The sequence below is a fragment of the Nematolebias whitei genome, chromosome 12, assembly GCF_014905685.2.
Source record: "Nematolebias whitei isolate Nwh7 chromosome 12, NemWhi1, whole genome shotgun sequence".
Lineage (NCBI taxonomy): Eukaryota > Metazoa > Chordata > Actinopteri > Cyprinodontiformes > Rivulidae > Nematolebias > Nematolebias whitei.
In genome coordinates, this window is record NC_056509.1 from 21,033,725 (window position 1) to 21,048,976 (window position 15,252).

The following is a 15,252-nucleotide window of genomic DNA, read 5'->3' on the forward strand; positions in this document are numbered from 1 at the left end:
CAGCGTGCAGCTCAGACCTGTCTGTGTCTCCCCCCGACAACAAAATCACCGACTAGATTAGCACCCCACCATGGCAAGTTTTCTAGTGGAAACACTGGAAATGGTGCATATGCTTGATATGAAGCACATTTTCTTTGTACGACTCTTCACAGTGGCTCAGTGGTTAACACTGTTGCCTCATATCAAAAAGGTCCTGGGTTTAGTCTCCGGTTGGACCTGGGGTCTTTCTGTGTGGAGTTTGCATGTTCTTCTCTTGCATGCGTGGGTTTTCTCCGGGTACTCCGGTTTCCTCCCACAGACCAAAAACATGCATGTTAGTCTGCCTTCAGGCCTCCCTTGCAAAAGAGATATGTGATCTCAATGGGATTTGACTGGTTAAATAAATGTTAATAAATAAATAAAATCAGCCTGGAACTGATTGAATGTAAGAGCCTCTCTGGACAGGTCTCCTATTTAAATACGTGAATAAATGTGAATGTGTCCTGCGTGTGTGATTCTCATCGCTTCATGCTCAAACATCAGCCAGGGGCACGTCTGCCAAGAGCACACTGGCTGACACATTTCAAGCTTTTTACATGTTTATTGACACAACTTGTGTAAACACCAAAATTCTTGGGGGTTTGGTAGAATGCTGTGAAACTAGTTTACCTAGAAATAAAAAACGGGGTCACTTGCTTAAACCACCAACTAGTATGCTGGTGAAGATTCTCAGTCATCCAGGACATGATGAATTCAAAAAGTGTTCAATACAAAAACATCTGGAAGCTCCTCAGGACAAGATTCAGCTGTTCACCTCCACCTCACAGATAAGGGACTCTCTTTTGAGGACCAAAATGTGCACATTTTGGACCGAGAACACAGATGGTTTGGGGGGGGGGGGGGGGGTGAAGGAAGCTATTTATGTAAAAAGAGAAAAGCCGTTTCTTAACAGAGGACGAGGCCTCAGATTTCCACTTTCAAAAACCTATAATGCAACTTTTAGGGTGCATTCACACCTGATAGTCCGGTAGACTCGGTTCGGTTCGGGACCAATATTCATAACATTTTGTTTAAATTTGAGCTGGTGCGTTTGCATTCACACTGCACTGTGCAGTGGAGTCAACCTGTTGAACCAACCTGTTCCCCCGCTCGCCTGTGGGGGCGCTGCACCAAGAACTACTGAAAGAAACGACACAAAAACCTCTGAAGACACTTCTTCTTCTGGAAATAAAAACAAAAACGGAGTGGCATCAAGTTTTAGCAGTTTCATGAGTTATATTTTGTCATTTTTCAAAAATGGACTTAGCATGAGCAGAAGATGAGACAGAAGACCAGGGAGAATATTGTTTTTCACACAAGGCAGCTGACGGCTCCATATAAGGTCAGAGAAATGCGTGTTTGTTTGCCCTGCGTTGTACTCTACTTCTTGCTTGTGGAGCGGGGTCCGGTCTGTTTACATTCACACTGTACTCGAACCGCGCTGGAGTTCTCTTCTACCGGACCGAGACCTAGGTTTTAGCCCGGGCCAGAGTTCGCCTTTTTGTTACGTGACAGAGTTCGATGGCGCGTTCACACCTCCCCAAACGAACCGGACTTTCTAGGAAAACGAGCTAGAGTTTGATTAAAGCGGACTAAATAGGGCTGGTGTGAATGCACCCTAAGACTGATTCCCAGCCACTTTTCACACTTGATGGGAACAGAGGGGTCTCATCTGTGAATTAGAGTAACAAAGACTTTAAGAAACCCCTACTGTTAAGGTGTTTAGGTGTGAATTGCCAATCTACATATGTGTGTGTGTCTTATCTCACTCAGCCTTATAACCTGAATCTCTCACTCACTGCTCATTGAATTGAGAAAGCTCCTCGGATGAGGAGCGAAACGTCTTCTGTTACAAATAAAGTCAAGTTGTTTTTGCATTGAACGCTATTTGAATTCACCAACTAGTATTGATCAATATATGGTGCGAGGGCACATACACTTTGTGCACATCAGAGGCATTAATACTAAGATTTTAAAATGAATTAATTGGCTAGCTCTGTGGCAGCTTGTAGTCTGTTCTAAACCATGTTGTTCATTAGAACAGATAAATTGTGCATTGCGTCAACAACTTGTCATGATGTTGGTTAGTTGTTTTTTTTAATATAATTTGTACAATGACTGAAAGAAAATGTTTCATTGCTACATAACATATCAAATGGAGTCCAGATGATTGCAACCTTTTAAATAAATTTAATAAAAACATTAACCACATCAAACCCAAAGGGAGTTGGGAGCCCTGGACCAAACACGAGGGAGAAAGCCTCTCACTAGCTAAGGTCTGCTGCATATGGACCTCTCTCCTAAACCTGTTACCCCCACATTAAAGCTGAGGACCAGAAACAGTCTGTAAATTCCGCTCTAAATAACCATTAATAGCAGTGAAGAATGAAATGACTTTGTATAAGGTTGATGACCACAGCTGATGAAGGGAGTGAGCGTGGAAACAGAGCGCAGCACCAGCAGCCTCCATCTTTCAGCCTCTACCATCTCCAGTGAGCAGAGCTTGTTTTTTCTAAAGTCCTGCCAGTCAGTCAGGTCTGGAAACAGAAGACATCGAACAAAGACTTATTCATGAAGTGACACAAACAACAAACATTAACAAACATAAACACATTCAGCTGGTCATGGATGTGCAGTTACATTAAGATAACCGGCTGGCCTAATCGGCTGCATCGTATGTGACTTTGACGCACCTGGCTTAAAAATGGACAGTTCTGTTCCACACAGCTGGCCTGGCTCAGCTCAGGATCGACTGGCACGGTCCAGATCGGTTTGAGAATTGGAGATTTGACACTTCACCTGTGCTGCTGATTATCCATGTTGCTGATTTCTTGCCTTTAAGCTGCTGTATTCATACCCATCTGCTCACTACAGACTCATGCTCAGGCTGCTGTTTAATACACTGTATTATTTTACATTATTATTGTTTAATTTATATCTTAGATCCTTGTATACTGTTTCTTTTTATACTTTATATTTTTGCTATTTTTGGACCTTTCAGAGCCTCTCTTTGCATGTCTTTCGAATTGTAAATCATGGATCTGGTCAGCTGGTCTCTCAACGCAATTGATCACATTTTTTCAATGAGAAGACCGGGTGAAGGAGAGCCCTCCTGCTCCGACGGGACACTTGCAGCAGATGGATTCCTGGAGGCAGTGGAAGATCATGTGTACCTCTATGGTCCGGTCTGAAACAGTGTTCACGGACTTACTTACAAACGCACACATGTACACACTCATTCGCACAGCTCGCACTCCCATCACCTTCACTGGTCTCTCCTTTTGCCCCACTGGTGCAGTAACCTAGCTTGGATGCGGCGCGCCATGTGGCTGCGGCGCTCTCTTGGGTGGCCTGTGCTGGGAGCACCCCCACCCCACTTCACCCTCACCCACCCCACATGCATCTTATTATGTCATCTGTATGTTGCTTTTTGTGCTGAGTTTTTTTGCAACCTCACATTGTGAGATATGATTTTTTTTTACCTCCCCTTTCCCTCGTGTTCCCTTTTCCTTATCTAACAAAAAAAGGCAGCGCCTCTCATGAGGCTGCAGCCTCAGACACCCCGTCCTCCCATGTCTATGTTGTTTGGTTGTTTGTGTTTCTTTAGATGGACTGTACTGAAATGACAATAAAGCTGATTCTGATATTTGTTTTTTAAATGCTTTTTTATGCTTTAGCTTGTTGTCTCCTGTTTATTTTTTGTCTTTTCCTTGAGTCACAAATTTTAACAATTTGTTAACATTCTGCATGTGTGTGTGAAACCTCAATCACTCAGAACTGGAAGCAGAAGTGGCTGAGCTGCGGTCCCAGTTGTCCAGGTCCTCGGTCCTTGAGGTTGAAGAACTGAAAAGGGCCCTTGAGCGCAAGGAGAACGAGCGGCTCCAGCTGAGCTTACAGCTGAAGGTGCGTCACACAAACAGCTCAGGGAAGGAATTTCCTGCTTCTTTCTAAGTTTTATCTTTTGAAGAGACATCGAAGCCATCAGTTCAGATAAAACAGCAGTTTAGATTACAACATCAGTATTTATTCTTCTCAGCCTGCACAACGTGTCAATTCTTTCTCTGTAAAATCACTCCAGTTCTAATTGGTGGTATTTATGATTGTCGTTGGTGTCATGGAGAAATGTATGTGTACTTAAATATCTGCATTTAATCCCTGATCTGTGTCTTTCTTTGAAAATGTGTTTGAACGCCCACTCTCTCCCTGCTGCAGAGTAGATGTAAAGACACAAAGTGGGTGTTTTTACGCATCACCTGCGGCGTCTCTTGCGGTTTTTATGCTTAGATCAAATAGACGAAAGAAGTGTTTCATTTTAGAGGTAAATGTACAAAAATGAGCTATAATGAGGAGAAGAGGTTGGCTGAATTTGTATGCTGTCTTAATATGTCTAAGACGAATCAGTATGGCTAATTACCCCAAACTAGCAGCCTTAAAGGCCTCAGTGCGAGCAGGGTAGCCCTGCTTACCCTCTCTTTACACGTCAGTCAAACTAAATGCTTCAAACTTTTTTTTTATTAGGTTAATTCAGGCCAATTTCAGGACACTTTTCAGCACAGTATTAAATAGAACGTTTCAAAATAAATTTCAAAGGGTACCAATGCATCTACTTCCCAAAACTTAACACTCGTCAACATTCTTAGTGTTTTGATGTATTATGTATATAAGAAATGTTAAAAACCAAGATCTGGCAACAGCCAGTTTCACATTAGGGTCACCTTGGCAAACACACACACCTGTGTGTCTCACTCCCTGACAGCACTGTTCATAGACAGGCAGACTGGAAAGTAAACCTCAGTCAAAGGGTCCCTGTGTGAACACCACACGTCGTGTTGAAAAACGTCCTGAACGGTAGAGAAGCTTCTGGTGTCACTCATTAGTTTGCTGGAGCGGTGGAGCAGAGGCTAGAGAAGGTGGACCTGTGATCAGAAGGCTGCCGGTTCAACTCACCGGACCGTCAACATCAAAATGTGGGCGGAAAAGGTGAAACACCCACACCTGCCTCCACCCTCATTTGCCCTATCCTGGGCTCTTGAGCAAGGTATTTAATCCCCACCATTTGCTCCCAGACAGGTCTCTCTTGAAAATGAGTTCTCGTGATGGGGTGGGCGATATGGCTTAAATATAATATTGTGATATTTCAGAGCATTCTGACGATAACGATAAATTTTGTGATATAGCAAAACAAAATAACTAAAACCAGAAATCATAGTTATTGATTTAACAAAATTCACTTAACATGTTGCTTTGCAGTATTATATAAAAACAAAAGAACAAGGGTTAATTTTACTGAAATTCCTTTAGTTAGTAAAGTATTCAGTCTCAAAGTATAAAAATTAAAATTAAAAATGATCCTTCTGTTATTTAGATTGAAAAAGTCTGCACAAAATATAGAACCATAAAATCCACCACAAAAACTAAAGTGCAGGTGAATTTTCCCAAAATAACTAAATAAAATGAAGCTTAAGGTCTGTTGAGCATAAATGTAACATACAACAAAATATATGTTGCCTTTAAATGAGCTATAACTTCCAGAACTTGTGACAAGGTGATCAGCTGACCCTGAAGCTTGTGGTGTTTCAGTTTCCTCTGTTCCTGCAGGAATGATTCATTTCTCTTATGCTCTGTGTAGATGAACATATGCTGTGATATATTCATAAATTAAACGGATTCTTTCATTTTTCTGGACTGAATAATGTTGTGTGTTGAATTATTAAATGTGGACGGAAACGTGTTTATCTTTGACCCATCAAAATGAATGCGGTCATTTATTTACAGAATCAAAGTTTAACACATCACACATTTACATTAATTTGGCGAAATGAAAAATAACAACATGGCTAATTTAGCAAGTTTTACAAGGAGGAAACAATACGGCGATTGTTTCCCTTGCTTCCAGCTGTACAACAGACATTTCTGAAAATATCTGGAATGATTTCTAGCAGATAGAAGGGTTTTAAAGATGGAAATGAAGTTTAAGTTGAGAGAAAGGATGGATGAGGGAAATGTGTGTGTCGGCATCAGAATGGCACTCTCCGGTGAGTTCCCAGCTTCTTCCCCGGTACACTTAGGTGGTATAAATCAACTCTTTACCTGGAGATGTCTCCACTGGTACGAAGTTCCATTTAACGCACCCTTTCAGCGTCTCCGTAGGAACAGCTGTGAATCGTCCGAAGTAGTGACGGTACTTGTTCGACACAAGTTCACCTCTTGGTGGACTCACATGAGTGGAGTCCGTCAGAAGTTCCACTCAGAGGTGGAAGATGTCATAATCCCCACAAGACTCGGAAGAACTGCGGATCATGTCGGGATTTTCCTGTTTTCTCCAGCACTTCTCGGTTCGGTTCTGCTCCCAGAACTGAACTTCTCTCCCACCGCACTCGACTGGAGCTGGCGCTTGAAGCTGGAACCTGAAGCAACTGGAGCCGCTCTCTGCAAACGACTGATTTGAACTAGGAAGTACCGACATTTAAAGAGTTCTATTTCCGGTTCATTTGGAAGGTTCCTGATTGGTCGTTTCGACCAGACAGGGGTGTGTTTTTGTGACGTAAGAGGTCACTAGAAGTCAGAAAAACAGCAAGAATGTTATGGAACAGATTGAAAATGTTTTTCAGACAGACGAGAGGAATATTTAGGCGAGTTGGGGGAAAACAGGTGCCAGCCTCTATATTTACATCTGAGAGGATTTAAAAACATGACAGTTCATTCCAACAACTTGTTTTGCGTTTGACTCCAACCTTGGACCAACTTACACTTGCTCATTCAAAGACAGAAAATCAGAAAATGCATAATTACTCTGTAACAGACCTTAACGTGATTTCTACTTTGCATGAGGATTAAAAATCACTAATACTGTTTCACAGTTGATTAAAAATGAGTAGTTCACTTCAACATTTAAAAATGGTTTGAACTAAACACACTTTGATTATCAAACATTTGTAAAATAGTCATGATTATAGAAAAAGAGAGTGTTCTTTCAATTGATCAGTGCAGGACACTTAGAAAGTCTCTGGATGAACTTAATCTTGTGTTTCTGGACTCAAATCAATGAAATACAGTTCTTGTTCCAGGCAGGCCCTCAAGGCCAGATTTTGACCTGAGGCTTAGTTCACTACATCTGTCTCTGATCACCTGACTCTGTTCTTGGTCCTTGGACTGTGGAACTCGAGTCAAAGCTGAGCTGCACGTGTTTGTACCGGCAGTTTAGAGTGGGGGAGACCCAGCCGAGCTGCGCCCGCACCGGCAGCTCAGAGTGGAGTGGGGGAAGAGAAAAAAGCCGAGCTGCGCGGGTGGGGGAGGGAGAGACAGTTGAGCTGTCATTGTCTGTACCTGCAGTTTTGAGATGGATGGAGCCGTGCGTTGTTTGTTTTTAGCTTTTTAGCTAGCTAGTATTGCGCACAGCTAGTTAGCGTTACACCGATACCAACAGGTGGATGGTGGGTGCGCAGTTCGGTTCGGTAGTTTGGTGCACTCGGTTCAGTTAATGGGGCAGGACGTCCTGATGTATTTACGTCATGAAATTAGCATATCATGATATAATTTATTTCCCCGGGCAAGTTTTTTTTTAACCGGTATTATCGTGAACGATATGATATGGCCCAGCCCTACCTCCTGTCTCAGTGAGACTACCTGTATAAATAAAGGTTAAATAAAAATGCAAACCGGATTCCAAAAAAGTTGGAACACTAAACAAATTGTGAATAAAAACTGAATGCAATGATGTGGAGATAGCAAATGTCAATATTTTATTCGTAATATAACATAGATGACAGATCAAAAGTTTAATCTGAGTAAATGTAACATTTCAAAGGAAAAATATGTTGATTCAAAATTTCACAGTATCAACAAATCCCAAAAAAGTTGGGACAAGTAGCAATAAGTGGGTGGAAAAAGGAAATTGAGCATATAACGAACAGCTGGAAGACCAATTAACACTAATTAGGTCAACTGACAACATGATTGGTATAAAACGAGTTTCTCAGAGTGTCAGTGTCTCTCAGAAGCCAAGATGGTAAGAGGATCACCAATTCCACCATTGTTGTGCAGAAAGATAGTGCAGCAATACCAGAATGGTGTTACCCAACGTAAAATAGCAAAGACTTTTAAGTTATCATCATCATCAACCGTGCATAACATCAACAAAAGATTCAGAGAATCTGGAACAATCGCTGTGCATAAGGGTCAAGGCTGTAAAACTACTGGATGCTCGTGATCTCCGGGCCCTTAAACGTCATTGCACCTCAAACAGGAATGCCACTGTCAAGGAAATAACAGAATGGGCTCAGGAATACTTCCAGAAAGCATTGTCAGTGAACACAATCCACCGTGCCATCCGCCGTTGCCAGCTGAAACTCTACAGTGCAAAGAGGAAGCCATTTCTAAGCAAGCTAGCTCAGACGTTTGCACTGGGCCAGGGGTCATTTAAAATGGAGTGTGGCAAAATGGAAGACTGTTCTGTGGTCATATGAGTCACGATTTGAAGTTTTTTATGGAACACTGGGACACCATGTCATCCGGACCAGAGAAGACAAGGATAGCCCAAGTCGTTATCAACGCTCCGTTCAGAAGCCTGCATCACTGATGGTATGGGGTTGCATGAGCGCTTGTGGCATGGGCAGCTTGCATGTCTGGAAAGGCACCATTAATGCAGAGAACTATGTTCAGGTTCTAGAACAACATATGCTCCCATCTAGACGTCATCTCTTTCAGGGAAGACCCTGCATTTTTCAACACGATAATGCCAGACCACATTCTGCAGCAATCACAACATCATGGCTACGTAGGAGAAGGATCCGGGTACTGAAATGGCCAGCCTGCAGTCCAGATCTTTCACTTATAGAGAACATTTGGCGCATCATAAAGAGGAAGGTGCGAGAAAGAAGGCCCAAGACGATTGAACAGTTAGAGGCCTGTATTAGACATGAATGGGAGAGCATTCCTATTTCTAAACTTGAGAAACTGGTCTCCTCTGTCCCCAGATGTCTGTTGAGTGTTGTAAGAAGAAGGGGGGGGATGCCACACAGTGGTACAAATGGACTTGTCCCAACTTTTTTGGGATTTGTTGATGCCATGAAATTTGGAAACAACAGATTTTTCCTTCCTTCCTTTCCTTAAAATGATACATTCTCTCAGTTTAAACTTTTGATCTGTGATTTGTGTTCTATTCTGAATAAAATATTAGATGTTGGCACCTCCACATCATTGCATTCAGTTTTTATTCACAATTTGTTTAGTGTCCCAACTTTTTTTGGAATCCGGTTTGTAAAATAAAGTTTATATTTGTCTACTGTGTTTTATTAAGGATAAATGAAGAGGTAAAAAGACTTGCTTCAAGGTGGGCCGAGTTTCTCAACTGCTTTACTAAAATCACATTTGTATGTGCAAATTATTATTTTATTTCATACATTATATAATGTACTGATACTAAAATTCAGAACAGTATTCCCAATCGAGTTTTGTGTTTTCATAGATATTTTGTTTGGGTATGTTGCTGGAGAAACAAATCAAACACTGACAACAAGAAAAACTCAGCTGAATAATAATAAGGATGCTTTATTGTTTATGCATTGACACCCTTCAATAATCTACTGTTAGAGAGACTGTCAACAAACACAACTTTCTTTGACCTTTACTACTTTTTGTCCTCATGTTTGCTCCTCTGCAAGCCTTCATCTTTCCTTTTGATTTTTTTTATTTATTTCTGTTTTCTTACTTTCTGGTCACTATGCTCATTATTCACTCTATCTTTTTTCTTTTGGTACTTGTAGCAAAGTTCTTACCAACACTCAATCTTTGACCCTTTTTTCTCTGCATGTAAGGAGCTGACGTCAGACATGGCTGGACGAGAGCAGCAGCAGCTGCGAATGCTGGAGCAGCTGGGAGAGTTACAGGTAGTTTTAGAAAAAGCAAATATTACATTTGTTAACCATCATTTGAATTAAAGAAAAGCTGTGTTTAGTTCCTATTTTTGAGCTGCAAGGGTTATAAAATTATAAACTTAAGATCTGTAAAATCTAACGCTGCAATAATGAGATTGTTCAGTGGTAAAGGCTTAAAATGTTCTACTTCATTTATTTAATGTCTTGTAGCTCAGAATATAGACTTTATTGATCATAAGGAAATGATTTTATTAGAGTCGAGGGCAGGCAGACAGGAGGGAGATGGAGGCGTTACTCCAGGAGAGCACGAGGAGCAAAAAAGAGCTGAAGAGCAGGGCCCAAGAAGCTGTGAACCAGTGGAGGGCAAAGTGCATGAGACTGCAGAAGGAGCTGGAGGAGGCGAGGGGCCAGACTGAGCTTCACAACGACAAGGTCGGTGAAATCTTCTTACAAGTTTCATGTCTTCAGTGATGATGGGTTGGAACATACAGAACACTTACCGTAATTTCTGGACTATGCGCCGCTACTTATTTCACACACTTTGAACACTGCAGCGTATACAACACAGCGGCTAATTTATGGATTTATTTATTTATTTTTCAGCTTCATGCAGACAAAACATTTAGCCTTGTCACACACAGGTGCTCACATAGCTGCCCAATACATGTCTTTCTTTTGGGGTGGGTCCTCATGACTCCCTGAGACTACCTGAATAAATAAAGGTAAAACAAAAAACTGACCAATGAAATTATCGGACAGGTCACTGTGGTTTCTCCCCCCTCTCTGCAGGAGTATCCCCACAGGAGTTTTCCCCCTTGTTGTACACAACAAAGTATTTGCAGCCACTCAAATAAGTATGAATCGTACATCAAATTGCAAATTTGCCTTGAGACGAGTAACATTGAGAGTGACAACGAAAGAGACTGAGGACGTGTGTGATGAAGTTTTTCTGAGCCTGTTCAATTCTGACACTAACAAAGATGACTAGTGGTTTTAGGGCACAGGAGGAAGATGAAGAAGATGATCAATTACTTCCTGGTAGGCTACTATATACAGGTCCTTCTCAAAAAATTAGCATATTGTGATAAAGGTCATTATTTTCCATAATGTAATGATAAAAATGAAACTTTCATATATTTCAGATTCATTGCACACCAACTGAAATATTTCAGGTCTTTAATTGTTTTAATACTGATGATTATGGCATACAGCTCATGAAAACCCAAAATGCCTGTCCCAAAAAATTAGCATATTTCATCCCACCAATGAAAGACAAGTGTTTTTAATAGAAAAAACGCCAACCTTCAAATAATCATGTTCAGTTATGCACTCAATACTTGGTCGGGAATCCTTTTGCATGAATGACTGCGTCAATGCGGCGTGGCATGGATGCAATCAGCCTGTGGCACTGCTGAGGTGTTATGGAGGCCCAGGATGCTTCGATAGCGGCCTTAAGCTCATCCAGAGTGTTGGGTCTTGCGTCTCTCAACTTTCTCTTCACAATATCCCACAGGTTCTCTATGGGGTTCAGGTCAGGAGAGTTGGCAGGCCAATTGAGCACAGTAATGCCATGATCAGTAAACCATTTACCAGTGGTTTTGGCACTGTGAGCAGGTGCCAGGTCGTGCTGAACAATGAAATCTTCATCTCCATAAAGCTTTTCAGCAGACGGAAGCATGAAGTGCTCCAAAATCTCCTGATAGCTAGCTGCATTGACCCTGCCCTTGATAAAACACAGTGGACCAACACCAGCAGCTGACATGGCACCCCAGACCATCACTGACTGTGGGTGCTTCACACTGGACTTCTGGCATTTTGGCATTTCCTTCTCCCCAGTCTTCCTCCAGACTCTGGCACCTTGATTTCCGAATGACATGAAAAATTTGCTTTCATCCGAAAAAAGTACTTTGGACCACTGAGCACCAGTCCAGTGCTGCTTCTCTGTAGCCCAGGTCAGGCGCTTCTGCCGCTGTTTCTGGTTCAAAAGTGGCTTTACCTCGGGAATGCAGCACCTGTAGCCCATTTCCTGCACACGCCTGTGCACGGTGGCTCTGGATGTTTCTACTCCAGACTCAGTCCACTGCTTCCGCAGGTCCCCCAAGGTCTGGAATCGGCCCTTCTCCACAATCCTCCTCAGGGTCCGGTCACCTCTTCTCGTTGTGCAGCGTTTTCTGCCACACTTTTCCCTTCCCACAGACTTCCCACTGAGGTGCCTTGATACAGCACTCTGGGAACAGCCTATTCGTTCAGCAATTTCTTTCTGTGTCTTACCCTCTTGCTTGAGGGTGTCAATGATGGCCTTCTGGACAGCAGTCAGGTCGGCAGTCTTACCCATGATTGCGGTTTTGAGTAATGAACAAGGCTGGGAGTTTTTAAAAGCCTCAGGAATCTTTTGCAGGTGTTTAGAGTTACGTTGTTGATTCAGATGGTTAGGTTAATAGCTTGTTTAGAGAACCTTTACATGATATGCTAATTTTTTGAGACAGGCATCTTGGGTTTTCATGAGCTGTATGCCATAATCATCAGTATTAAAACAATTAAAGACCTGAAATATTTCAGTTGGTGTGCAATGAATCTGAAATATATGAAAGTTTCATTTTTATCATTACATTATGGAAAATAATGACCTTTATCACAATATGCTAATTATATATATATATATATATATATATATATATATACATCAGCGTTTCCCCTACCATTATACAAGCGGGGCGCCCCGCCCCGTCAACAGAACTGAGCGCACCGTCTACCGAACCCCACCCCCAACCTCAACCACCTGTTGGCACTGACGTAACCCTAAACTAGCTGCTCGCAATGCAGGTGCACTAGCTAAAAAGCTAAAGGCAGCCTCTTCCTTCATGCTGAACCCTCACGCTGAACGCACCCCTGCCACTCGAAAACTGTCTGTATAAACAGCACACGGCTCAGATGTGCGTCTGTCTCTCCTCCCCACCGCCAAAAAAACAAACAAACTGTCGGTTCAGACAGCGCGCGACTGAGATATGTCTCTTCTCTCACACACCCTGCTCTAAAACCGTCAGTACAAACAGCACGCGGTGTCTCTGTGTCTCCATTCCAGCGCCCCCGGACAAAAATCATGGATGAGATGAGCGCCCCTCCATGGCAAGTTATCTAGGGGAAGCACTGTATACTGTTCAGAATTTTTTTTTTTACTGTACATATTTGTGTATGTAACCGGTACGTATTTAATTAAAAGTTTAATAAACCTTTCTCTGTAAATATCTCGTCACAACATGTACACCTGCGGCTTATACATAAGTGTGGCCTGTGTACAATTTTTTTTATTTTTAAATTTAGTGGGCGTGGCTTATTTTCAGGTGTGCTCAATAGTCCGGAAATTACAGTAGTCATTGATTCTAGCGGAGTGATCCATTTGAAACACTTTTCTAGAAAATAGCAGAAATAACTCCTGAATTCAGCTTTTTAAAGAGCAGCGGTCAGTCTGATTGTTTCAGTCGTGATTTGGCTGGTTTTACACATGAACATTAGTGGAACTTGCCTAATTATTTGCCCACCAATTTCAGGTTTAGTGGGTAAGATGAGTCATAAAGGGTTCAGTTGTAACCACTAAAGTGTTCTGAAAATTAAATGCCAATTTTCTGATTGGAGATTTTTATATTTATGCAAGTCAAAAAAGATGCATATGAGTTTGAGCCAAGCATTAAAAAATACTATGGGGCCAGCAGAATGGCAGCTGTAAGAAAACAATATGTTGTACAGTAGTTCCTCGCTACTTCGCGATTCGTTTATTGCGGATTCGCTCCGTTGCGATTTTTCAAAATAAGATAGGACATGATACACAATTAGCTGCTTGATGTAAGACCTGCATGATCGGCATGGAATTTTTATTAAAAATAAATTATTTAAAATTATTTAGCACCTGCTGTACCTTTGCGCAGCCCACACTGCAGGATAGACTTCCTCCTGCAGCTGATCAGCTGATCAGCTGATCTGCGGTGCAGAGCGGAGAAGTGGGTGTGGCCGAGAGCCCTTGCAGGTGGCTGAGAGCAGCAGAGGCAGAGAGCTGAAATCATGACATTCTGTGCTCTTTTAGAGCGTTTAGAGTTTAGAAACTATTTTTAGGATATTGCAAGAGTGTGGAAAGGGTTTCACACGTCTTAATATATATGTATATATGTATATAAATAATAAAATAAACCACTACTTACTACTTGCACTACTATCCCTACTTCACGGTTTTTCACTCGTTACGGGTCTTCAGGGTACGGATCCACTGCGATAAATGAGGGACTACTGTATATTTGTTTGGGCCTGTAAGTATTTCAGCAGCTTCTTGTCTTCATCATTTTTAATGGGAAAAAGGCAGAAGTAGTACTTTAGTATAATGACCTAAACTCATATTGCCATTCTTTGGAATTTTAATGCGATATACAATATATTGCAATATTTTTACATTCTCATATTGTCATGATATTCTTTAATTCAAAACTTTAACCCAATCTAGTAGCAAATTGTATCTCGCAGACATCTATTTGTTCCTTTACTGGGATAAAGAAAATATAAACAGCTTTACAATCGTCTGCTCACATTATCCAACACCAAAAGTGATTTTTATTCTGTCTGGCTTCAGAACTAAAATAGGGTGCAGTCTACCGAGAAGAATGTAATGAGGCAATGATAAAAGACAACTTTGTTCCCCCCCAGAAACGTGTCATTGTAGATTTACCATCTCTAATTCAAGATTCTGGAAATTGTATTGTCATTCTAAAAAAAAAAAAAAAAAAAAATACACCTCAACATGTGGACATTATAAAGTAAATGTGAATAGCTATACCAAAATAGTAAAAAAACATACAGAACAGTATAAAACAATTAAAAATCAATAAAAATAACCCCTCTGTATTGCCTGTTTCTCTGCACCTGTGTTGTTTTAGAAGTGCACTAATCCGTTATTAATATTGGTATCGGTACCGATATCGGGTATTGGTAGAGATGCACAGCATTGGTACCGATAGCGAAAAAAATTCTTGATTAGGTATCGTGACAATGTGACTGATCCATAAGGACCGGAGCTGATTGCTGTTTATTTTAAATATCTGCCAACCAAGCTAGCGAAGCTGTTGTTATTTCTTCTTATTTCAGCTCCTTATTATTTATTTTACATTATATTTAGAATTCCTGAACCATTTGAAACGTTTGTTGAAGTTTATTTTTTCATGTTTGACCAAAGTTGTCAAACTATTTTTTGTCAGTTTCAGGTTTTTTATTATTTATTTTACATTGGATGTTATTCATGATTGCACAGACTGAACAAATTAAAGTTGTGTTCAAAGTTTGTTTTCTCAGTCATCCAGGTATATAACAACAAAAAAGG

General features: G+C 41.2%; 1 protein-coding gene across 1 annotated transcript in view; it reads left to right on the top strand.

Moving 5' to 3' along the window:
- Positions 1–15,252, top strand: part of LOC119417841 (centrosomal protein of 128 kDa) — a 166,813-nt gene that overhangs the window by 52,540 nt on the left and 99,021 nt on the right. The window contains exons 11-13 of the mRNA XM_037685096.1: positions 3,794–3,921; positions 9,834–9,905; positions 10,149–10,325. Of these exons, the coding sequence (XP_037541024.1) occupies positions 3,794–3,921; positions 9,834–9,905; positions 10,149–10,325 (377 nt within the window). The remainder of the gene's footprint in view (positions 1–3,793; positions 3,922–9,833; positions 9,906–10,148; positions 10,326–15,252) is intronic.